Source organism: Leuciscus leuciscus (genome assembly GCF_965113295.1).
Source record: "Leuciscus leuciscus genome assembly, contig: HAP1_SCAFFOLD_385, whole genome shotgun sequence".
Classification (NCBI taxonomy): domain Eukaryota; kingdom Metazoa; phylum Chordata; class Actinopteri; order Cypriniformes; family Leuciscidae; genus Leuciscus; species Leuciscus leuciscus.
In genome coordinates, this window is record NW_028118354.1 from 44,396 (window position 1) to 69,431 (window position 25,036).

Below are 25,036 nucleotides of genomic sequence, written 5' to 3' on the forward strand. Positions count from 1 at the left end.
AAAGAAGGAGGATTAGGATTGATTGACTTAGAAGTTAAAAAGAAGGCCATAAGGGTAAAAACGATGAAAAAGTATTTATGTGATAAAGTGGAGTATGGATGGAAAGGTTATATGAAGGATGTGCTGGACAAATGTAGTGGATGTGGGGAAGAAGGGCTTTTTATGGGATTGAAAAAGCCGATGTATGACAAAATGCCGCTGTTTTATCAGGAAGTGCTAAGTGTGTGGGCAGAGGTCATATACAGAAATATACAGTATGAGTGTGAAAATATAAATCAAGTTTTAAAACAACCGATATTTTTATATCCAAATTTTAGAATGAAAGAGAGAGTGTTTTATGACAAATTGTATATGAAAGCAGGAGTGAGACAAGTTAAGGATATAGCATATGATGTAAGAGGGTTCTTACCTAATAGAGCCTTATATGATTGTGTTTCGGAGTGGGATGATGAAATCGAAATGTCAAAAGTGGACTCGATGTGTGAAAATATTAAGACAAGTCTGCCCAGAGCCTGGGTAGAGAGTATTGAAAATGAAACTGTTAAACCTGGGGAATGGGGATTGCCAGATTTGTATTTTGACGGAGGTGATGGGAAAAGACTACTAGAAGGAGTATCCACTAATATGATGTACACATTTATTTTGAAAAAAGAGATCAAATTACCAGCATCAGAAAATGTGTGGCCTAAGGTGCTCCCTGGCTTAAAGGTTAAGGAAATTTGGGAAAATCTATGTGTAAAGTACAATGGAATAGAATGTGAAAACCTGGATTTTAAATTAAGACACAACAGAATCTACAGGAAAGTGGTCCTCCACCAGATAAACAAGAACATAAAGAGGGATTGTGATGTGTGTAGATCTGCGCCAGAAACGTTGATGCATGTTTTTTTAGAGTGCAGAGAACTTGATGGTTTTCATGAAAAGCTAAAAGAGCTAATCAAAGAAAACTTCTCAGTTCTCGCGCATGCGCCGTGGCGCTCTCGTAAACTCACGTCAGAGGCCCTGTGTGGGAAAATTAATAGTTGAATTGTTAGGAACACATTCAGCAATGAAAAGGATTTCTATTTGTATCTATGTAATTGCCTACGTCAAACTATGCGACTTACACACATAAATGTATTGTGATCATTAGAGTTTGTGGTTGCGCAATAAAGACTCTGGATATATGCGGTACAAAGAAATCTCTCACAATAGGCCAATGTCTGGGTATCTGAGAGAAAATGGGCTGCGTTTCCCAAAGCATTGTGAGATAAGTTGATCGTAGAGGACATTGGTGGCAAATGGTCTTCACGATCAACTTCACAATGCTTCTGGGAAACGCAGCCCTGGACTGGAGCTCAGAGCCACTGCAGAGAGAATTACACAGAGCTGGCCAGTGAAATGAGACAACAGATACTCACTGTCACACATGCCTGGTATTATTATGGTTACAGTTATAATGCATGGATTGATTTGCACAGAAACAGAGTTTGATCAGATCAGAGAAGCTCTTCCTGCACATATTCAAGGTAATGTTCCACAATGGTTTCAGTGTCCCAGGACAGCAGTGAGCTCAACACTGCACAGCTGTGTCTTTAAAACACTTTGGCCAGTGGACAAATGAGAGCTACTTTTGACAGTTTGCAGTTCCTCTATTACAGTGGTGAGATATTATACCTTCTATAATAAGAATAAATGAATAAACATCATGTTACACACAAAAACAAGCAAACTGTAAATTCAATAATCTTTTATGCTCTGTCTTCGGTTTGCTTTCTTGTGAACATGATGATCATCAGATTGACCCATCATTTCAGATGAATATGATCATTTTGTGCAGGCTAAATAGGTCTTCATCCAAAATGAACGTTTTCTTATTACATTCAAATTATTATGTAAATACACTGTACAAAAAACACTTTTTTTTTTTTTTTTACTGATCGGTGATGGGACCGAGAGTGAAACTTACAAGTGTAGAATAGGTTAAAGAAAAACAATGTCGCAATGTGAAACCATCATGAAAGTTTAAATAATTAAGTAACAAAACAAATTTTCAGTTCAAGAACAATTTCTTAGATGATGACTTCCGAGAAACTTCACCATTGATAAATGTAAAACCAGTTCATAAGAGACATAAGGGTGCATTCCTGTACACAAAGAAAATGTATTAAGGTTTCATGCTTTTTCAAACTGTCTTTGGATCTGAACCAAAAGTAAAAAAACAACAACAAACAAACAAAAAAACTTGCAGCTGCACATACAGAAAAAAATAAATAAAATAGTAATGTCACAGTCTCTGCGTCTTCAGTCTCTGTGTCTTCAGTCTCTGCGTCTTCAGTCTCTGCGTCTTCAGTCTCTGCGTCTTCAGTCTCTGCGTCTTCAGTCTCTGCGTCTTCAGTCTCTGCGTCTTCAGTCTCTGTGTCTTCAGTCTCTGCGTCTTCAGTCTCTGCGTCTTCAGTCTCTGCGTCTTCAGTCTCTGCGTCTTCAGTCTCTGCGTCTTCAGTCTCTGTGTCTTCAGTCTCTGTGTCTTCAGTCTCTGTGTCTTCGGTCTCTGTGTCTTCGGTCTCTGTGTCTTCGGTCTCTGCGTCTTCGGTCTCTGTGTCTTCGGTCTCTGTGTCTTCAGTCTCTGTGTCTTCGGTCTCTGCGTCTTCGGTCTCTGTGTCTTCGGTCTCTGTTGACTGTGTGACTGTGACGTCTCTGTAGCGGCTCCTTATTCACCATCAGCTGATCCTTAAACTACAATTAAACACACAGAGTCACATATGGAGTATGAGACATTACTGCGGTCACATCACATTAGTAGATTCATTTCAGATCAAACACAGGCAGAGATACATACAGAGTACATTAATATTACAGCCAGAGATATAAAGGTGAGGAGAACATCAGAGCTGTTGTTCTGCACGCGGGAGAACGACAAGATGAAGAAGATCCTGATCAAGACCATTGTGAACAGATCATCGTGTCAGGAACACTTCCCACTTACCGTCGTGGAAACGAAAGGTTCAGTCGATTATTCGTATCATATGAATGATGTGATGAACAGAAACTACTCTCGCAATTAATTGTAATCTTTTCTGGGAGTGATCTAGATTCTTCTGTGACAATGTCCTGCAGCCGAGAGTCAGAGCGGACCTCCTGTCGGACAACATCTATGTACTAACTGATTAAATGATAATACGGCATATGTAGTCCATTCCATAGAGACTGTGTGTGTTCTCAGAATAATGAGAACAAATAATGTTTATTACAGGATCTAAATAACTGAGCAGTTAAACTCGCTGTTCTCCAGAAAAATCCTCCAGGTTTTGCACATTTTTAGGTTTTCCAGAATCTTCTGCATATTTGACACCTTTCCAACAATGACTGTATGATTTTGAGATCCATATTTTTACATTAAGGACAATTGAGTGACTCATACACAAATATTACAAAAGGTAAAAACATTTACTGATGCTCAAGAAGGAAACGATGCATTAAGAGCAGGGGGTGTAAACTTTAAACAGGATTATGATGATGTGTACATTTTGTTCAAAGATCATCTTTTTTTTTCATTCAGTACTGCCCTTCAGAAGCGAATACTTCCCGGTTTCACAGAAGACAAAATAATTACAATTTATCCTGTTCATGCAATTTAAAAAGTTTACACACCCCAGCTTTTAATGCATTGTGTTGTATCAGTAAAAAAAAAAAAAAAAAAAAAAAAAAAAAATTATATATATATATATATATATATATATATATATATATATATATATAAAAAAACAAAAATATTTTTGTTTTCTTCAAGAAATACTGTGTAAAACTGATGTCATTAAGATAATATGCAGGGGAAAACCAAATCCTATGTTTGGTGGACCCTTTGTGTTACAAACCTTATTAGTATTCCAAAGTATTCTAAATTATTTAGATTAGGTTACAAATTACTGTATTTTGTCATCTTTAGTAAATAATCTACTTACAAGATAGTGTCTCCAGTTTATAATGTGGATCATTCTTCAGATCAGAGAGAAGCTTCACGTCTGATTCTCCTAGTTTATTCTCAGTCAGATCCAGATCTCTCAGGTGTGAGGGGTTTGATCTCAGAGCTGAAGCCAGAGCAGAACAACCTTCATCTGTGACTCCACAATCCCTCAACCTGTAGAGAACAATGACACACTCTTCACTCTCTCAGTTCAGATCAGATCAGTTTAACACAAGGGTCCGCAGCCGTACTGCAGGGGGTCCGTCAATTAATGCTTGATCACAAATAATTTTTTGTTAAAAAATTAAAACATGGGTAAAAAACATCACAGTCAAATTTAAATATAAGCACTCTCAAACGAATGCAAGATCTTCCTCAAACAATCTTCATCTGTGACTCCACAATATTTCAACCTGTAGAGAACAATGACGCTGTGTAAACAGTGTGTAAAATGACCATTTTATTAAAGATTGCAGTGTGTGATGTGATTTGAATGTAGTGACAAGCAATGCCTCTATATTCTACACTGCTTTATAAAGGATGCCGGTTCTCCATGAACTTCAGGAGAAACTGAGGGACAAATACCATGCAGTGCTGTAACTATGGAGTGATAAAGAGATAACATTAATAACACCTGAAGTGTAACTTTATCAATTAAATGTACTATATTTTAGTTCAATAATATTAATTTAATATTTTGAAGATATTTTTGTTTCTAAATATTTGTCCAATAATGATCCATTAATGGCCATTTAAAAGAATATTTTTTTCTAATATGTTTATTACTTATATTACAATTAGATTTCATGCTTAGCATTTAGCATGCTAATATATGCTATAGCTAATTAATAGTTTCGTAGCAATCTAATACAATCTTATAACTCAGTCATGTGACACAAATATAAGAAATTGAATGAATTAATCCAGTTAGGGAACCATATTAAAATCACTTTAAAACTTCTTCATCGGGTTACTTGGAAATGACTTGATTCCACGATGTTGACATTATGTGAACAAATTATCTTTGTTGAACTTAATTGGTTCATGTGGAACTGATGTGCATGATTCAATCATTTAAATCCTACACACTTTTTCAGTGCATTGTTTTCTGTATCTTAAAAAGAATTTTGGATTTACTGTAAATCCCTCTGGTCCTCTTCGTTTAGGGGTCACACTTGGCTCCTTCGCTGTCAAAAGTGACCGAAGCCTTAAAATGTCTTTTTTTGTTGCATTTTTTTTTTTTTTTCAGGAAAACCAATGTAATATATTTTTGTTCAATAATATTTTTTTATTATTATTTCGAATTTAGAAAGGTTTCTATGGTACTACTAAAAAAAATTATGAGCATTTTGTTCCATTAGAATTCATATTTTTATTATTATTATTTTTCAATAAATGCAACATGTCACATTAGTGCAGGCCTTTAAAATCCATTTTTTGAAGTGAGAAAAGCGTCATCCAGTGGCGTTAAAAAGTAAAAACTTGTGTAATGTCGTGTAACCGCCTGTAGGCTGTACTGTTGCTCACTATATAAATACATAGAGAGGCTTTTTGATTCCCATTGTTTTTTTTAGACATGATTTCTCCATTTTATTCGTTTTTTTAAAATTTATTTGGATATATATTTAGACATTCTAAAAGACTATTTTTGTCAAGTTTTAGATAATTTTGTTACATAAGTATCAGGTTTTGCATTATGATTACAATCAAACAATAATGTTTGGTTAGAAAAGGAACACAATGCAAGCATTTTTTGTTAATCAGTATTTGATCATTAAAAAAATCTAACAAAATAAGGGATGGATAGTGATAATTCAAAACACTTTATACAGACATTTTGCAATTAATTGGTATTTTATTCAGTTTAATTCTATAAATGGTAATAAAACTTCAGAAGGGAACAGCAATTATGATCTAACAGCAAAAACAATAAAATAACAACAGCAAACAATCATTATCAAACTGTAGGTTAAAAAACAGGAATAAAAATGTAATTATAATAATAAATATTATTTTAACTATGTACATACAAACTGTAATTATTTTATGTATTGTTGCATATGCAGCAGATATCAGGAACACCTATTAGGCTAAAATAAGACCAAACAATTATTGTTTGTTTGTTTGTTTGTTTGTGTGTGTGTGTGTGTGTGTGTGTGTGTGTGTGTGTGTGTGTGTGTGTGTGTGTGTGTGTGTGTGTGTGTGTGTGTGTGTGTGTGTGTGTGTGTGTGTGTGTGTGTGTGTTTGAGAGAGAGAGATCTTTTGTATTTTTTAATTTATTGATTTTATTTAGCATATTCTCAAAATGTACTGTTGCAGTCTAACTAGTTCATTTCTCTCTGTATCTGTGTGTGTGTGTGTGTCTGTGTTTGTTAATTTACAGTATGCATATTCCATAACAACCCGGCCCTCTACAAGAGTTTTAAACATTCCAAGCAAATCAGCATCTTCTCCTTCATTCTTACATGTATGGGATTTTAAAATAGACAGCTTTGCCTGTCCCACAAGAAAATTACCAAGTGTACATTGTACCTTCCATTCTTTCTTATACTTCACACCAAAAATGAACATATTTTTTGTAAACATAAAACCAAGCTTAGTAAACATTTTATCCAACAATTCAAACAAAGGAATTAATCTTGAACAATCACAAAAAAAATGAAAAACAGTATCGAGAATATTGCAAAAAGGCATGCAGATAAAACCATCTCATTAAATTTTGATACAAAACTGTTAGTTGCCGCACAATGGAGTACTCTCCACTGGAGGTCCCCAGACCTCTTAGGAATGGGGGGCTTATACAAACACCTCCATGATGGAGTTATTTCCGAAGAAATTGATAGATGTTCTCTCCATTTAGTATCAACACATCTTTTCAATTGAGTATAAAACAAGGATTTCACACACATACAATATAATATCTTTTTGCCAACATTATGAAACAATACATCTTCAAATCTTTTCAATAAAGTATCATTTAAATCTTCATCCAAATCAAGACTTATATTAACTCGAAGATCTGGAAAAATCATAGGCCTTTCATCATTCTCAATAAAATTGTTTACATAGGTCAAGAAAGACTGAGGAAAAGATTTTTTAAGATCTCCAATTATCCCTTCAACACATCTTTCTGATCTAAGCCCAACTCTATTAGCTATAGATTTAGCCGTATACCATTGACCCTTTGAAAAATCAATTAAATCTTTTACAGTAGCTATTCCTGTGTTTAAAAACTTGTCAATTACTGAACTCAGAATGGAAGAATTCCTTTTAAAGAGAGGATTAAAAAACAATGGTTCTAAAACACCATAATGTTTATCATCATCTCTCAATTTTTTTAACATTTGCCAGGCCTTTAATACAGTTACATAAAAGTTAGAAGAAGAAACACTTACTCTTGGATTTGGATTTTGGACAGATTTTTCAATTAGGAATAACTGCTTAGCTAATCCAACTCCCCCAATACTTTGTAAAACAGACAAACCTAATGCAATCCAGGGTATCTTATCTGAACAATATAATAGCCTTTGTAATGTTTGAAACCTCATTGTCTTAACTCTCGCCTCCAGATTTATAAGTCCTTGACCACCTTCTACAACTGGGAGATACAAAACTCCAGGAGGAAGCCAATGATAACCATCCCAAAAGAATTTAACAAAGACTTTTTGAATACCAGTCAATAACTCTTCAGGGGGATTCAACACTGTAAATCTGTGCCACAACATTGAGGCTGCCAGATTATTAACGATTAAACATCTCCCTCTGAAAGATAACCTCGGGAGAATCCATCTCCACTTCTGTAGTTTCCCCACAATTTTATCAACTAATCCTTCCCAATCATTTTTCATATAAGTATCAGATCCTAAATATACCCCAAGAACTTTAAAACCATCTTTGATCCATTCACATTGTTGTGGGATTTGAGGAGGATCTATATCCCTCCACTCGCCTAACAGAAGGGATGTACATTTATCCCAATTGATTCTAGCAGATGTAGCTTTTTGAAAAGTTTTCAAACTAGAAGTCAAAGCAGCCATATCATCAATGTTCCTTATGAAAACAGTTATATCATCAGCATAAGCTGTGAGTTTTACAGGTGGGATCTCTGGAAAACCAGGAATACAGAATCCATATAGTCGTTTCCTCAAATGTGACAACAAAGGCTCAATAGAAATTGAATATAGAAGTCCTGAAAGAGGGCATCCTTGTCGTATACCTCTTGTTACGGCAAAAGGTCTAGTTAGACAACCATTAATCTTAAGCATACTAGATGTTTCACTGTAAAGCAGTTTAATACAAGAGACAAATTGTGGTCCAAAGCCAAAGGCCTTCAGAGTCTTTAGTAAATAAAAGTGATCCACTCTGTCAAAAGCTTTTTCTTGATCTAAAGATAAGAGTCCAATATCAATTTGATGTTTTTTAGCAACTGCAATAATGTCTCTTAGCAAAAACAAGTTGTCGAAAATTGTCCGCTCAGGGATACAGTATGACTGATCTTCATGAATTATAGTTGCCATACATTTCTTCAACTTATTAGTTATAGCTTTTGACAGTATCTTAAAATCAGTACACAGCAACGACACAGGGCGCCAATTCTACAAAAGTCCAAGATCTCCTTTCTTAGGGATTAATGTCAACACTGCCCTCCGACAGCTTAGGGGTAAAACACCTTGATTAAAGGACTCCAAAAAAACATCATACAAATCATGTCCAATCACATTCCAAAAGCTTTTAAAAAACTCAGCAGAGAGATCATCCACACCAGAAGATTTGCCACTGTTCAGCTCTTGCACAGCACTTGAAAGCTCATCAAAAGTCAAGAATTCTTCCAATTCCATCTTTTCTTCTTTAGACAACTGTGGAAGATCTAGAAGAAGTTCTTCAACTGCTACTTCATCACAAAATTCGGACTGATAAAGTTTTTCATAAAAAGAAATAGCAGAAACTATCATTTCTCGTTGATTGGTTATTTCTTTGCCATTAGGAAGTTTCAGTTTGTGAAAAAATTTCTGCTCTTTAGATTTTTTTCTCCAGTCCGAAAAAAAAAAGCAGTTGGAGCATCCATTTCATTGCACTTCACATATCTTGTTCTGACAAGTGTCTCCTTCTCCTGCTCTTCCAATAAATCCTTCAAAAGGCCTTTGTTCTCTTTAATGATATCACCTCCTCCCTGATTGCGGAGGCTTTGTTGAAGAATTTCTTGCTCTATCATCTTCATCTTCACTTTCAAGTTCTCAGTATTATTTGCTGTGTATTGTTGACAAAAAACCTTTATCTGGACTTTTCCCAGATCCCACCATTGACTAAGAGATGAATAACTACCTCTCTCTTCTCTCCAAGACTTCCACAAAAGACCAAAAGAGTGCACAAAGATGTGATCTTGAAGTAATGTATTATTAAAGTGCCACTGTGACTTATAGGATTTAGGTGACAAGACAGACATAGACATAGAGATATAATGATGATCTGATATAGATGTAGGGGAAATACGATTACTAAAAAATCTTCCTTTATTGCATTCCTCAATATAAAAACGATCCAATCTGGCAGCAGAAACCTTATTTGAATTAATTTTCAGCCAAGTATATTGTTTAACTTGAGGATAAACATCCACAAATCTACAAGACTATGTCTATTAATTAAAGATTTAAGAACATCAGGTTTTTCCTGGCTGAAAATGAGGCGGAGGTAGCAAAATCCGATAGCTCGGTACCTCTAGGGGGGTCCGGGGGCATGCCCCCCCGTAAGAAAATTTTGTACATTTCAAAGATAAATGCATTAATCTGGTGCATCTTTTTATGTATAATGACCACTAGAAGGTGAAAAAAAAACACTTTTTACAAGCATGTATTTATTTATTTTTAGGCATTTTAATAATCAGATAATTTGATTTTATTTACAGTTCATAGGGGGCCATGAAATTACAAAACAGTACTAGTAAATTACGTGACTGCTACTTGTGATAGCTTATTTTATAAAAACGGCAGAAGAATTTCGGTTATTGCCTAAGTCAGGCTGGCTCTATGGATATATTTTAAGTAACCTAACTAGTTTGAGAGCCGAAGCTTAAGAAAAACAGTATCGGTACCTGGCTGTGACAAGTGAAGGCACTTCGATGCTGCAGAGAAGGTGCTTCTTGACTTTCGTGCGTCTGTGGAGGTTGTGATAACTGACAGGTGATGTTGAAAAGGGGGAGGGGCAGGGGCTCGTGCGCTTTCGCAGAAATTTACCTTGCTCCGTTTGAGACAAGCACGTTTTGGTGCTTAAAGCCCTGCATTTCAGCCCGAGCCCGACGTGCCAATATTATTATTATTGACTTATTTATGCCCCTAGGGCCGGGCTTCGGGCCAATTCTCACGTCATAATTCACATGCGGCCGGGCCTCGGGCTTTTTTGGGGTTATCCTTCTTTTTATATTTTTAGACATTAATTTAAAAAATATGAGAAGCTGACGACGACGATAGAAAAACAAACATAGAAAGACATTTCATAACCTCATAACTTTCATAATCTTATAATTACACAGTGACATATGACTGACATGACAGTCTCATGCACGCACGCACACACACACACACACATACGCACGCACGCACACACACACAGAAGGTTTCCCATCAGCGCGACCCACGATTCAGCTCATGTGCAAATAATGGAGAATATTAAGAGAAAAAATCACAGATGGCCAACTTAAAACGCAGCGGGAAGAGTGATAGAAGAGAGGAGGACTGGGTTAAAACCTTAGGCTACACTGTGGATGCTATTCTTTTTCTCCACGATGCTCTGTAAAAGACTGCTCTAACTTTTCGTTTCATTGGACTTTATTTTCGTTTAACTGTTGGAAACTACGGATGCTTTTCGTTTGATTGGACTTTTATTTTCGTTTAACTGTTGGAAACTACTGGAAAAAAGAATGGCCATGTTCTGTCGTGCATTTTTGAGGTAAGATAACCTGCAAGTTTATTTAATTTAATTGGTTTAGATAGGCTATTGCTCCTTTCGTTTGCGAGCGCTGGTTCGAGCAGCCTGAGCCTGCCTCAGTATTTCAAAAAAAGTTGTTTTACTCACTGTGGTTTAATAAATAATCATTTGTTAAATTAACTGTCTGTGTGATATGCTTGAAGTGTTTTATAGCCTATCTATGGATTGTAGCCAAGTAAAGTAGCCTATTAGCGTTGATTTGAGAGGCTAAATTGATCAAACATGTTGTAGGCTATACTCGCTGTCGGTTCGGCTTCATTTAAAAAAAAATGCTCCAAAACATTTGTCTAAATTAACATGATAAAGAAATGAAAAGAAACATAACTAACAAAACTGACCTATTTTAATGGCTGAAAATAGGGCAGGCTGCCGCTGTGTAATAATAATAATAAAAAAAACGGACTCGGGCTGATAATTCTGATGAGCTGTCGGACTTGTGCTTGAGCGTCTCGGGCCAGGGCCCGGCTCGTGCTTATTCTGATGCAGTCGAAATGCGCAGAACGGTTTGAGAATGGAATGGAACCCGGCCGTGAACCCGCTGCCGAATCGTGTCGGTGGAAAAGAGGTATCTAATCATGTGATTCCGTCTTGAGTTTTTGTCGACAGACGGAGGCGGCCCGAAATTTGACGGAGGCGGCCGCCTCATAATTCTCTATGCAGGAAAAACCCTGTTCATGATTCCTATCCAATTTATGATCTACCGTACAATTAAAATCACCCCCTATAACAACAATCTTATCATCTGAACACTTCAACAATTCTTCAGAAAGTTTCAGAAAAAAATCACAGCGCTCGCTTCCTATATTAGGAGCATAGATATTATAAAAAGAAAAACTATTATTGCCTATTATTAAATCAGCTCTAAGAAGGCGTCCTGGTATTATTTCTAAGAAAACTGGATTATCTTTAACACGCTTTGAGAATAAAAACGCAACACCAGCACTCACGTTCGTACCATGACTAAGACTAATACTGCCCTCCCATTCATTTATCCAATCTGTCTCATTACAGGCATCAGTATGAGTCTCTTGCAACAAAATTACATCTGCTTTTTTAAGTTGTAAATACTTAAATAAAGTCACTCTCTTTCGTACATCCCTACATCCATTTATATTTAAGGATCCGATATTAAAGGATACCATCAGGATGAAAAAAGAGAAAATGAATAAATGCCAATATAGATGTAATTTCCAATACATAATAGGCTACCTCTTTAAGGACTTTTCTTTACTCTTTTTCTGACAGCACTTACAAACTTTTTTAAACGATAACGCTTAGGCTGATCTAATTCCTCAAGTGTTGCTTTCTTCATAGCCATAGCAGAGGAATCAATAAAAAGCTTCAAATCAGGAAAATACGTTTCAATCTTTGGTTTTCTCTGTTTTTTTGTAGCATTCAAGAATTCATCCAGCTGTTCCAAACTATAATACCAGATCCTCTTTAATCGCCCAACAGTTCTTTCCTGAGAATTGAATTCATCCAATTCATCAGTGATTAAGTCTGAACACTCACTATCCGGATCACTGTCAACATCCTGTGATATTGGTTCAGCATCATTTTGGGACATATCCCTATTTGATGCCTGCACCTCATCCAAGACATCCCTCACTTTAGACCCATCTTGTTCTCCAGATTGTTCTACCTCCTCCACAATCTCTACAGGGTCATTCATTCCACTCTGTCTAGCATCAGGAATGATCGCATCCGTTTCTGTAATCTCAATATTGCCACCCTGAGGCAACTGTTCTCTCATTTCAGTAGACGCGTCAATTTCCGCATTCAAATCAACTGCAGCGCTTTCTATAGTCGGTTTAACCAACTCGTTATTCTCCAAAACAATTGAATCTTGCACTGAACCATTCTTTGCACTTTGAGCCTCTTTCACAACAGGACAACCTGTTTTAATATGGCCGTATTTTCCGCAAACAAAGCATTTCATAGTCTCAGTAGTGATAAATATTGTATAGTCCTTACCAAACACTGTCAATTTAACAGACACATCAAGCATTTCAAATTCAGCGCTTAATATCATCAGAGCCTGACGTCTGAAAGACATGACATGTTTCAACTCTGGATTTTTCAGTCCTAGAGGAATCATTCTAATCTGCCCAACCAATTTTCCATAACGAGCTAAGATAGACTCGAGCGCTTTATCAGAAATAAACGGAGGTACGTTTGACAACATCACTCTTTTAGAAAGACAAAGGTAAAATTGGAACAAATACATCCTGAACAGTTAAACCACACTCCACCAATTGACTAACCATTTCGATTTCCTTCAGAAAAACGACAATTGCTTTATTCATTCTTGAAGCGGACATTATGTTTTGTGCACCTATTTCTCGACCAATAGCGACCAAAACACTCTCAATAGACATAGACTCATCTGACGGCATGCACTTGCACGCGTGCCGAGCAGACAAACAGGAAAATCCATCGGAATTTGAGCCCATCTTTATCAGATAAACTGACAAAAATAGCCACTATAACACCTTCTCCTCTAACTTACAGCAATATTCAAAATAAATAAATAAACTCAGAAAGGAAAAGTTCAACTCACTCAGCAACTCCCAGTGGTGGAGGAAGTACTGAATCTCAGTACTTAAGTAAAAGTACAAATAACCAGAGACATATTTACTTTAGTAAAAGTAGAAGTACCACAATGAAAACCCTACTTAAGTAAAAAGTACCTGATTTTAAATGTACTTTTAAGTATTAAAAGTAAAAGTACTTGCATAACAATTTATTCTCTTAATGTCTATATTCTAATAATTAGGGCTGTAACAATATGAATCCGAAATCGCTACACTCAGATCTACGAACGGTGTGAGAAGGGAGAAGGCAGAATCGCGACACACCCCTTTTTTGAAGTTAACATTATACAATACGTAGCCCTACACCACACTACTAGTTGAGGATAAATTATTTAATATTTGGCAATTCCATCGTTATAAACGGGACATTTGCAGTAAAAACTTGAAATATAAATTCTCAGAAAATGCATTTAATACATATTGAAAAATATCAGTATGCGTTTTATATTTAATGGGAAATCTAGGCTACACATGCGTTACGGGACACAAACAATATTTAACTTTTAGGTAGAAAAATATTTTTTTGTAATTCTGTGAATTACACTGCGCAAACCAAAAGTAATACCCACCGGATGAAGGGTTGGCTCTCCACAGAACATAACATATTCATTTTATTTTATTTTTCGTGTTCCCATTTATGAGGAAAAAACAATGTTACAGACGTGACCGCTCTGAAAGGCACTAAAAGACTGCTTTAAAACTTTCACTGAGACCTCAAACAGAAAGCACAAAGCCTTTTTTAAATTTGAATTTCGTTTTGTATTAATTGTATCTCAATTTTAATCAATGTTTCATCAAACAATTGCCAGGATTTAATAAATAAGTAGAAAATAGATAATCACGACACGTAGGCGCTGGCGAGTGAACTGGAGCTCGTCTCATAAATGAACCGAAACTCAGCGTATAAGGTATCCTACTTGCCTCACAGACCTGATAAATATATCTTTAGACAGCTTTAAATGTGTACTTTTAAACAGAACAATTCAAAACGAAAGAAAACCGACTGCTCTCTGCTTATAATCCGTATGAAATGCGCATTTCTCTCTGGCGCGTTCACTACTGCGAAGATCGCGTATCAGTATCGTCAACCTCATCTTTGCAGCCGACACAGAAAACACTTGTTTATTAATAAACAATTAAAATGTCTTCTTGCTATATTTGACATATTCATTACTTTTGCTGGTTCTTTGTGACAGCTTTTAGGTGCTTTATTGTTAGCGCCACCAACGCGATCAGCACCGAAAACATGGAGATTTTTTTCAATCCCTGTTTTGGCAGGGGAAAAACTGATCCGAAAATGTAACGAAACGTTGTAGAAATGTAGTGGAGTAGAAAGTATAATAATTGCTGCAAAAAGTAACGAAGTAAAAGTCAAAAGTATGCACTATTGATTCTACTTAAGTAAAGTACAGATACGTGAAAAATGTACTTAAGTAAAGTAACAAAGTATTTGTACTTCGTTACATTCCACCACTGGCAACTCCACACACTCCTTGCTCACGCGCTCCCCACAAACACGCCGCACATGCGCACAGAGAGAGAGAGAGAGAGAGAGAGAGAGAGGGGGGGGGGTCTTATTTGCGTCACTCCTTCATTGCTGTGCACTTTTTTTCTGCACAGCGGCTGATTTGTAGTTTGTACCACCAAAAGTTTCTCTGAGTTTTCGTATTTCCCATTCATTTCCTGTCGGTCATTTTTGAAGGAACCAAGTGTGACACTTTTTTTTTTACGACCCTTTACCATATCCGAATCATGTCTATGATTATTTTGTGTGTGTTCACAAAGCTAATACAACAAACGTCACCAAGTGTCATCCCATTCAGATGAAGCAAGATGAATCATTTTTAAACCGAAGAGGATCAGAGAATGTCAACATTGAAAAGTGGAAGATTAATCAATTTATTAAAGAAATGTTAATTATTAGAAACCTTTTTGTCCCTGATATTATTATTTTTTTCTATTTCTATTTCTTTTTCCTTTTTTTATATTGTGCTCTGTTCTTTAGGACATTTATTATAGTTTTGTTTTGCCTTATTGTAATGATATTTACTGCAATACAAAACTTTACTTCCGCATTCCTCGATTCCTATGGAAGTCTGTGGGTGTTGTAACTCTGTCAGTTCAAAAACACTGTTGTTTTAATATAACATTTATACTTTGTGTATTTGTGTAATGTTTTGTCTTGTTTGTGATGTGGAGTAATTATATATATATACTATATAGTACTGTGCAAAAGTCTTAGGCATGTTAATCATTTTTCTGTTTCTTCATGTAATCACAGACGGACTCGATGATGGTGAGATCAGATCATACCGGCTGTTGTCAGATTCCTTGTGCATACACAAATCTCACTGGATTATTACAATTAATGGCAAAAAGAATGTTTGGAAATCTAAACTGATATTTCCTACTGACACATTACAGCAAAATATATAAATAACTGACTTAAAACCATCTTTTTTGGGGGGGGGGGGGGTATTAACATGCCTAAGACTTTTGCACAGTACTGTATATACTGGGGAGAACATTTATGTTTTAGGATTAGCATGTTTAATCAAGCATTGGCTCACCTGTGATGTTCACTGATTTAACTGAATATTTATTTAATGTGCATTTGGACTGAAGTAAGTATCACTTGTAATTTATTGTTTAACTGAGTGTCTATGAATCACACATAAAATACTGGTTTTGGTTTTCCTGGTCAAACTATAATTGTACAGAAAATGAGCTCTCAATAAAATGTATTCATTTGTCTCTCATCTGTGTTGTGTGGATGTGTAATTGTTTGGTTGGACTCCTTCTTCAGACCCGAAAACAAGCTAGAGTTTAACAAGCAAAGTTGGTGATTGAGTAAAAAAGTTAAAAACTATTAAATAACTAATACATAATATATTTACCAAGGACAAAATATGTGTTTATCAGAGAGTTCATCTTACCCCAGTTTCTCCAGTTTACAGTGAGGATCCTCCAGTACAGCAGAGAGCAGATGAACTGAATCTCCTAGTTTATTCCCAGACAGATCCAGATCTCTCAGGTGTGAGGGGTTTGATCTCAGAGCTGAAGCCAGAGCAGAACAACCTTCATCTGTGACTCCACAATCACTCAACCTGTAGAGACAATGAAACACTCTTCACTCTCTCAGTTCAGATCAGATCAGTTTAACACAAGGGTCCGCAGCCGTACTGCAGGGGGTCCGTCAATTAATGCTTGATCACAAATCATTTTTTGTTAAAAAATTCAAACATGGGTAAAAAACATCACAAAGTCTAATTTAAATATAAGCACTCTCAAACGAATGCAAGATCTTCCTCAAACAAACTTCATCTGTGACTCCACAATATTTCAACCTGTAGAGAACAATGACGCTGTGTAAACAGTGTGTAAAATTAATATTTTATTAAAGATTGCCCATGAACTTGAGGAGAAACTGAGGGACAAATACCATGCAGTGCTGTAACTATGGAGTGATAAAGAGATAACATTAATAACACCTGAAGTGTAACTTTATCAATTATCCATTAATGGCCATTTAAAAATAAATAAATAATTCTAATATGTTTATTACTTATATTACAATTGGATTTCATGCTTAGCATTTAGCATGCTAATATATGCTATTGCTAATTAATAGTTTCGTAGCAATCTAATACAATCTTATAATTCAGTCATATTTTTGTTCAATAATATTTTTTTATTATTATTTCGAATTTAGAAAGGTTTCTATGGTACTACTAAAAAAAAAAATGTATGAGCATTTTGTTCCATTAGAATTCATATTTTTATTTGTATTATTATTATTTTTCAATAAATGCAACATGTCACATTAGTGCAGGCCTTTAAAATCCATTTTTTGAAGTGAGAAAAGCGTCATCCAGTGGCGTTAAAAAGTAAAAACTTGTGTAATGTCGTGTAACCGCCTGTAGGCTGTACTGTTGCTCCCTATATAAATACATAGAGAGGCTTTTTGATTCCCATTGTTTTTTTTAGACATGATTTCTCCATTTTATTAGTTTTTTTAAAATTTATTTAGATATATATTTAGACATTCTAAAAGACTATTTTTTTTAAGGTTTAGATATTTTTGTTACATAAGTATCAGGTTTTGCATTATGATTACAATCAAACAATAACGTTTGGTTAGAAAAGGAACACAATGCAAGCATTTTTGTTAATCGGTATTTGATAATTAAAAAAATCTAACAAAATAAGGGATGGATAGTGATAATTCAAAACACTTTATACAGACATTTTGCAATTAATTGGTATTTTATTCAGTTTAATTCTATAAATGGTAATAAAACTTCAGAAGGGAACAGCAATTATGATCTAACAGCAAAAACAATAAAATAACAACAGCAAACAATCATTATCAAACTGTAGGTTAAAAAACAGGAATAAAAATTGAATTATAATAATAAATATTATTTTAACTATGTACATACAAACTGTAATTTATGTATTGTTGCATATGCAGCAGATATCAGGAACACCTATTAGGCTAAAATAAGACCAAACAATTATTATTTGTTTGTTTGTTTGTTTGTTTGTTTGTTTGTGTGTGTGTGTGTGTGTGTGTGTGTGTGTGTGTGTGTGTGTGTGTGTGTGTGTGTGAGAGAGAGAGAGAGAGAGAGAGAGAGAGAGAGAGAGAGAGAGATCTTTTGTATTTTTTAATTTATTGATTTTATTTCGCATATTCTCAAAGTTTGCTGTTGCAGTCTTACCAGTTAATTTCTTTGTGTGTGTGTGTGTGTGTGTGTGTGTGTGTGTGTGTGTGTGTGTGTGTGTGCGCATTTGAGCGAGAGTCTCTTTTGTATTTTTCTTCATTTATTGATTTTATTTTGCATATTATCAAAATTTGCTGTTGCAGTCTTACCAGATCATTTCTCTCTCTGTGTGTGTGTGTGAGTGTGTGTGTGAGTGTGTGTGTGAGTGTGTGTGCGAGTGTGTGTGCGTGTGTTTGAGCGAGAGAGAGTCTCTTTTGTATTTTCTTCATTTATTGATTTTATTACGCATATTCTCAAAATTTACTGTTGCAGTCTAACTAGTTCATTTCTCTCTGTATCTGTGTGTGTGTCTGTGTCTGTGTGTGTGTGTGTCTGTGTTTGTTAATTTACAGTATGCATATTCCATAACAACCCGGCCCTCTACAAGAGTTTTAAACATTCCAAGCAAATCAGCATCTTCTCCTTCATTCTTACATGTATGGGATTTTAAAATAGACAGCTTTGCCTGTCCCACAAGAAAATTACCAAGTGTACATTGTACCTTCCATTCTTTCTTATACTTCACACCAAAAATGAACATATTTTTTGTAAACATAAAACCAAGCTTAGTAAACATTTTATCCAACAATTCAAACAAAGGAATTAATCTTGAACAATCACAAAAAAAATGAAAAACAGTATCGAGAATATTGCAAAAAGGCATGCAGATAAAACCATCTCATTAAATTTTGATACAAAACTGTTAGTTGCCGCACAATGGAGTACTCTCCACTGGAGGTCCCCAGACCTCTTAGGAATGGGGGGCTTATACAAACACCTCCATGATGGAGTTATTTCCGAAGAAATTGATAGATGTTCTCTCCATTTAGTATCAACACATCTTTTCAATTGAGTATAAAACAAGGATTTCACACACATACAATACAATATCTTTTTGCCAACATTATGAAACAATACATCTTCAAATCTTTTCAATAAAGTATCATTTAAATCTTCATCCAAATCAAGACTTATATTAACTCGAAGATCTGGAAAAATCATAGGCCTTTCATCATTCTCAATAAAATTGTTTACATAGGTCAAGAAAGACTGAGGAAAAGATTTTTTAAGATCTCCAATTATCCCTTCAACACATCTTTCTGATCTAAGCCCAACTCTATTAGCTATAGATTTAGCCGTATACCATTGACCCTTTGAAAAATCAATTAAATCTTTTACAGTAGCTATTCCTGTGTTTAAAAACTTGTCAATTACTGAACTCAGAATGGAAGAATTTCTTTTAAAGAGAGGATTAAAAAACAATGGTTCTAAAACACCATAATGTTTATCATCATCTCTCAATTTTTTAAACATTTGCCAGGCCTTTAATACAGTCACATAAAAGTTAGAAGAAGAAACACTTACTCTTGGATTTGGATTTTGGACAGATTTTTCAATTAGGAATAACTGCTTAGCTAATCCAACTCCCCCAATACTTTGTAAAACAGACAAACCTAATGCAATCCAGGGTATCTTATCTGAACAATATAATAGCCTTTGTAATGTTTGAAACCTCATTGTCTTAACTCTCGCCTCCAGATTTATAAGTCCTTGACCACCTTCTACAACTGGGAGATACAAAACTCCAGGAGGAAGCCAATGATAACCATCCCAAAAGAATTTAACAAAGACTTTTTGAATACCAGTCAATAACTCTTCAGGGGGATTCAACACTGTAAATCTGTGCCACAACATTGAGGCTGCCAGATTATTAACGATTAAACATCTCCCTCTGAAAGATAACCTCGGGAGAATCCATCTCCACTTCTGTAGTTTCCCCACAATTTTATCAACTAATCCTTCCCAATCATTTTTCATATAAGTATCAGATCCTAAATATACCCCAAGAACTTTAAAACCATCTTTGATCCATTCACATTGTTGTGGGATTTGAGGAGGATCTATATCCCTCCACTCGCCTAACAGAAGGGATGTACATTTATCCCAATTGATTCTAGCAGATGTAGCTTTTTGAAAAGTTTTCAAACTAGAAGTCAAAGCAGCCATATCATCAATGTTCCTTATGAAAACAGTTATATCATCAGCATAAGCTGTGAGTTTTACAGGTGGGATCTCTGGAAAACCAGGAATACAGAATCCATATAGTCGTTTCCTCAAATGTGACAACAAAGGCTCAATAGAAATTGAATATAGAAGTCCTGAAAGAGGGCATCCTTGTCGTATACCTCTTGTTACTGCAAAAGGTCTAGTTAGACAACCATTAATCTTAAGCATACTAGATGTTTCACTGTAAAGCAGTTTAATACAAGAGACAAATTGTGGTCCAAAGCCAAAGGCCTTCAGAGTCTTTAGTAAATAAAAGTGATCCACTCTGTCAAAAGCTTTTTCTTGATCTAAAGATAAGAGTCCAATATCAATTTGATGTTTTTTAGCAACTGCAATAATGTCTCTTAGCAAAAACAAGTTGTCGAAAATTGTCCGCTCAGGGATACAGTATGACTGATCTTCATGAATTATAGTTGCCATACATTTCTTCAACTTATTAGTTATAGCTTTTGACAGTATCTTAAAATCAGTACACAGCAACGACACAGGGCGCCAATTCTACAAAAGTCCAAGATCTCCTTTCTTAGGGATTAATGTCAACACTGCCCTCCGACAGCTTAGGGGTAAAACACCTTGATTAAAGGACTCAAAAAAAACATCATACAAATCATGTCCAATCACATTCCAAAAGCTTTTAAAAAACTCAGCAGAGAGATCATCCACACCAGAAGATTTGCCACTGTTCAGCCCTTGCACAGCACTTGAAAGCTCATCAAAAGTCAAGAATTCTTCCAATTCCATCTTTTCTTCTTTAGACAACTGTGGAAGATCTAGAAGAAGTTCTTCAACTGCTACTTCATCACAAAATTCGGACTGATAAAGTTTTTCATAAAAAGAAATAGCAGAAACTATCATTTCTCGTTGATTGGTTATTTCTTTGCCATTAGGAAGTTTCAGTTTGTGAAAAAATTTCTGCTCTTTAGATTTTTTTCTCCAGTCCGAAAAAAAAAAGCAGTTGGAGCATCCATTTCATTGCACTTCACATATCTTGTTCTGACAAGTGTCTCCTTCTCCTGCTCTTCCAATAAATCCTTCAAAAGGCCTTTGTTCTCTTTAATGATATCACCTCCTCCCTGATTGCGGAGGCTTTGTTGAAGAATTTCTTGCTCTATCATCTTCATCTTCACTTTCAAGTTCTCAGTATTATTTGCTGTGTATTGTTGACAAAAAACCTTTATCTGGACTTTTCCCAGATCCCACCATTGACTAAGAGATGAATAACTACCTCTCTCTTCTCTCCAAGACTTCCACAAAAGACCAAAAGAGTGCACAAAGATGTGATCTTGAAGTAATGTATTATTAAAGTGCCACTGTGACTTATAGGATTTAGGTGACAAGACAGACATAGACATAGAGATATAATGATGATCTGATATAGATGTAGGGGAAATACGATTACTAAAAAATCTTCCTTTATTGCATTCCTCAATATAAAAACGATCCAATCTGGCAGCAGAAACCTTATTTGAATTAATTTTCAGCCAAGTATATTGTTTAACTTGAGGATAAACATCCCTCCACAAATCTACAAGACTATGTCTATTAATTAAAGATTTAAGAACATCAGGTTTTTCCTGGCTGAAAATGAGGCGGAGGTGGCAAAATCCGATAGCTCGGTTCCTCTAGGGGGGTCCGGGGGCATGCCCCCCCGTAAGAACATTTTGTACATTTCAAAGATAAATGCATTAATCTGGTGCATCTTTTTATGTATAATGACCACTAGAAGGTGAAAAAAAAAACACTTTTTACAAGCATGTATTTATTTATTTTTAGGCATTTTAATAATCAGATAATTTGATTTTATTTACAGTTCATAGGGGGCCATGAAATTACAAAACAGTACTAGTAAATTACGTGATTGCTACTTGTGATAGCTTATTTTATAAAAACGGCAGAAGAATTTCGGCTATTGCCTAAGTCAGGCTGGCTCTATGGATATATTTTAAGTAACCTAACTAGTTTGAGAGCCGAAGCTTAAGAAAAACAGTATCGGTACCTGGCTGTGACAAGTGAAGGCACTTCGATGCTGCAGAGAAGGTGCTTCTTGACTTTCGTGCGTCTGTGGAGGTTGTGATAACTGACAGGTGATGTTGAAAAGGGGGAGGGGCAGGGGCTCGTGCGCTTTCGCAGAAATTTACCTTGCTCCGTTTGAGACAAGCACGTTTTGGTGCTTAAAGCCCTGCATTTCAGCCCGAGCCCGACGTGCCAATATTATTATTATTGACTTATTTATGCCCCTAGGGCCGGGCTTCGGGCCAATTCTCACGTCATAATTCACATGCGGCCGGGCCTCGGGCTTTTTTGGGGTTATCCTTCTTTTTATATTTTTAGACATTAATTTAAAAAATATGAGAAGCTGACGACGACGATAGAAAAACAAACATAGAAAGACATTTCATAACCTCATAACTTTCATAATCTTATAATTACACAGTGACATATGACTGACATGACAGTCTCATGCACGCACGCACGCACGCACACACACACATACGCACGCACGCACGCACACACACACAGAAGGTTTCCCATCAGCGCGACCCACGATTCACCTCATGTGCAAATAATGGAGAATATTAAGAGAAAAAATCGCAGATGGCCAACTTAAAACGCAGCGGGAAGAGTGATAGAAGAGAGGAGGACTGGGTTAAAACCTTAGGCTACACTGTGGATGCTATTCTTTTTCTCCACGATGCTCTGTAAAAGACTGCTCTAACTTTCCGTTTCATTGGACTTTATTTTCGTTTAACTGTTGGAAACTACTGGAAAAAAGAATGGCCATGTTCTGTCGTGCATTTTTGAGGTAAGATAACCTGCAAGTTTATTTAATTTAATTGGTTTAGATAGGCTATTGCTCCTTTCGTTTGCGAGCGCTGGTTCGAGCAGCCTGAGCCTGCCTCAGTATTTCAAAAAAAGTTGTTTTACTCACTGTGGTTTAATAAATAATCATTTGTTAAATTAACTGTCTGTGTGATATGCTTGAAGTGTTTTATAGCCTATCTATGGATTGTAGCCAAGTAAAGTAGCCTATTAGCGTTGATTTGAGAGGCTAAATTGATCAAACATGTTGTAGGCTATACTCGCTGTCGGTTCGGCTTCATTTAAAAAAAAAATGCTCCAAAACATTTGTCTAAATTAACATGATAAAGAAATGAAAAGAAACATAACTAACAAAACTGACCTATTTTAATGGCTGCAAATAGGGCAGGCTGCCGCTGTGTAATAATAATAATAAAAAAAACGGACTCGGGCTGATAATTCTGATGAGCTGTCGGACTTGTGCTTGAGCGTCTCGGGCCAGGGCCGGGCTCGTGCTTATTCTGATGCAGTCGAAATGCGCAGAACGGTTTGAGAATGGAATGGAACCCGGCCGTGAACCCGCTGCGGAATCGTGTCGGTGGAAAAGAGGTATCTAATCATGTGATTCCGTCTTGAGTTTTTGTCGACAGACGGAGGCGGCCCGAAATTTGACGGAGGCGGCCGCCTCATAATTCTCTATGCAGGAAAAACCCTGTTCATGATTCCTATCCAATTTATGATCTACCGTACAATTAAAATCACCCCCTATAACAACAATCTTATCATCTGAACACTTCAACAATTCTTCAGAAAGTTTCAGAAAAAAATCACAGCGCTCGCTTCCTATATTAGGAGCATAGATATTATAAAAAGAAAAACTATTATTGCCTATTATTAAATCAGCTCTAAGAAGGCGTCCTGGTATTATTTCTAAGAAAACTGGATTATCTTTAACACGCTTTGAGAATAAAAACGCAACACCAGCACTCACGTTCGTACCATGACTAAGACTAATACTGCCCTCCCATTCATTTATCCAATCTGTCTCATTACAGGCATCAGTATGAGTCTCTTGCAACAAAATTACATCTGCTTTTTTAAGTTGTAAATACTTAAATAAAGTCACTCTCTTTCGTACATCCCTACATCCATTTATATTTAAGGATCCGATATTAAAGGATACCATCAGGATGAAAAAAGATAAAATGAATAAATGCCAATATAGATGTAATTTCCAATACATAATAGGCTACCTCTTTAAGGACTTTTCTTTACTCTTTTTCTGACAGCACTTACAAACTTTTTTAAACGATAACGCTTAGGCTGATCTAATTCCTCAAGTGTTGCTTTCTTCATAGCCATAGCAGAGGAATCAATAAAAAGCTTCAAATCAGGAAAATACGTTTCAATCTTTGGTTTTCTCTGTTTTTTTGTAGCATTCAAGAATTCATCCAGCTGTTCCAAACTATAATACCAGATCCTCTTTAATCGCCCAACAGTACTTTCCTGAGAATTGAATTCATCCAATTCATCAGTGATTAAGTCTGAACACTCACTATCCGGATCACTGTCAACATCCTGTGATATTGGTTCAGCATCATTTTGGGACATATCCCTATTTGATGCCTGCACCTCATCCAAGACATCCCTCACTTTAGACCCATCTTGTTCTCCAGATTGTTCTACCTCCTCCACAATCTCTACAGGGTCATTCATTCCACTCTGTCTAGCATCAGGAATGATCGCATCCGTTTCTGTAATCTCAATATTGCCACCCTGAGGCAACTGTTCTCTCATTTCAGTAGACGCGTCAATTTCCGCATTCAAATCAACTGCAGCGCTTTCTATAGTCGGTTTAACCAACTCGTTATTCTCCAAAACAATTGAAT

General features: G+C 35.9%; 1 protein-coding gene across 1 annotated transcript; it reads right to left on the reverse strand.

The window, feature by feature from the left end:
- Window positions 1-1,396: 1,396 nt before the first annotated feature.
- LOC309491608 (ribonuclease inhibitor-like) lies at window positions 1,397-24,944 on the reverse strand (the record flags this gene model as incomplete). The annotated part of the gene is made up of 4 exons (XM_082190671.1): window positions 1,397-2,715; window positions 3,942-4,117; window positions 16,455-16,625; window positions 24,622-24,944. 4 exons carry the CDS (start codon window positions 24,942-24,944, stop codon window positions 2,711-2,713), a joined length of 675 nt encoding a protein of 224 aa, XP_082046797.1. The 3' UTR covers window positions 1,397-2,710.
- Between the last annotated feature and the right edge of the window lie 92 nt (window positions 24,945-25,036).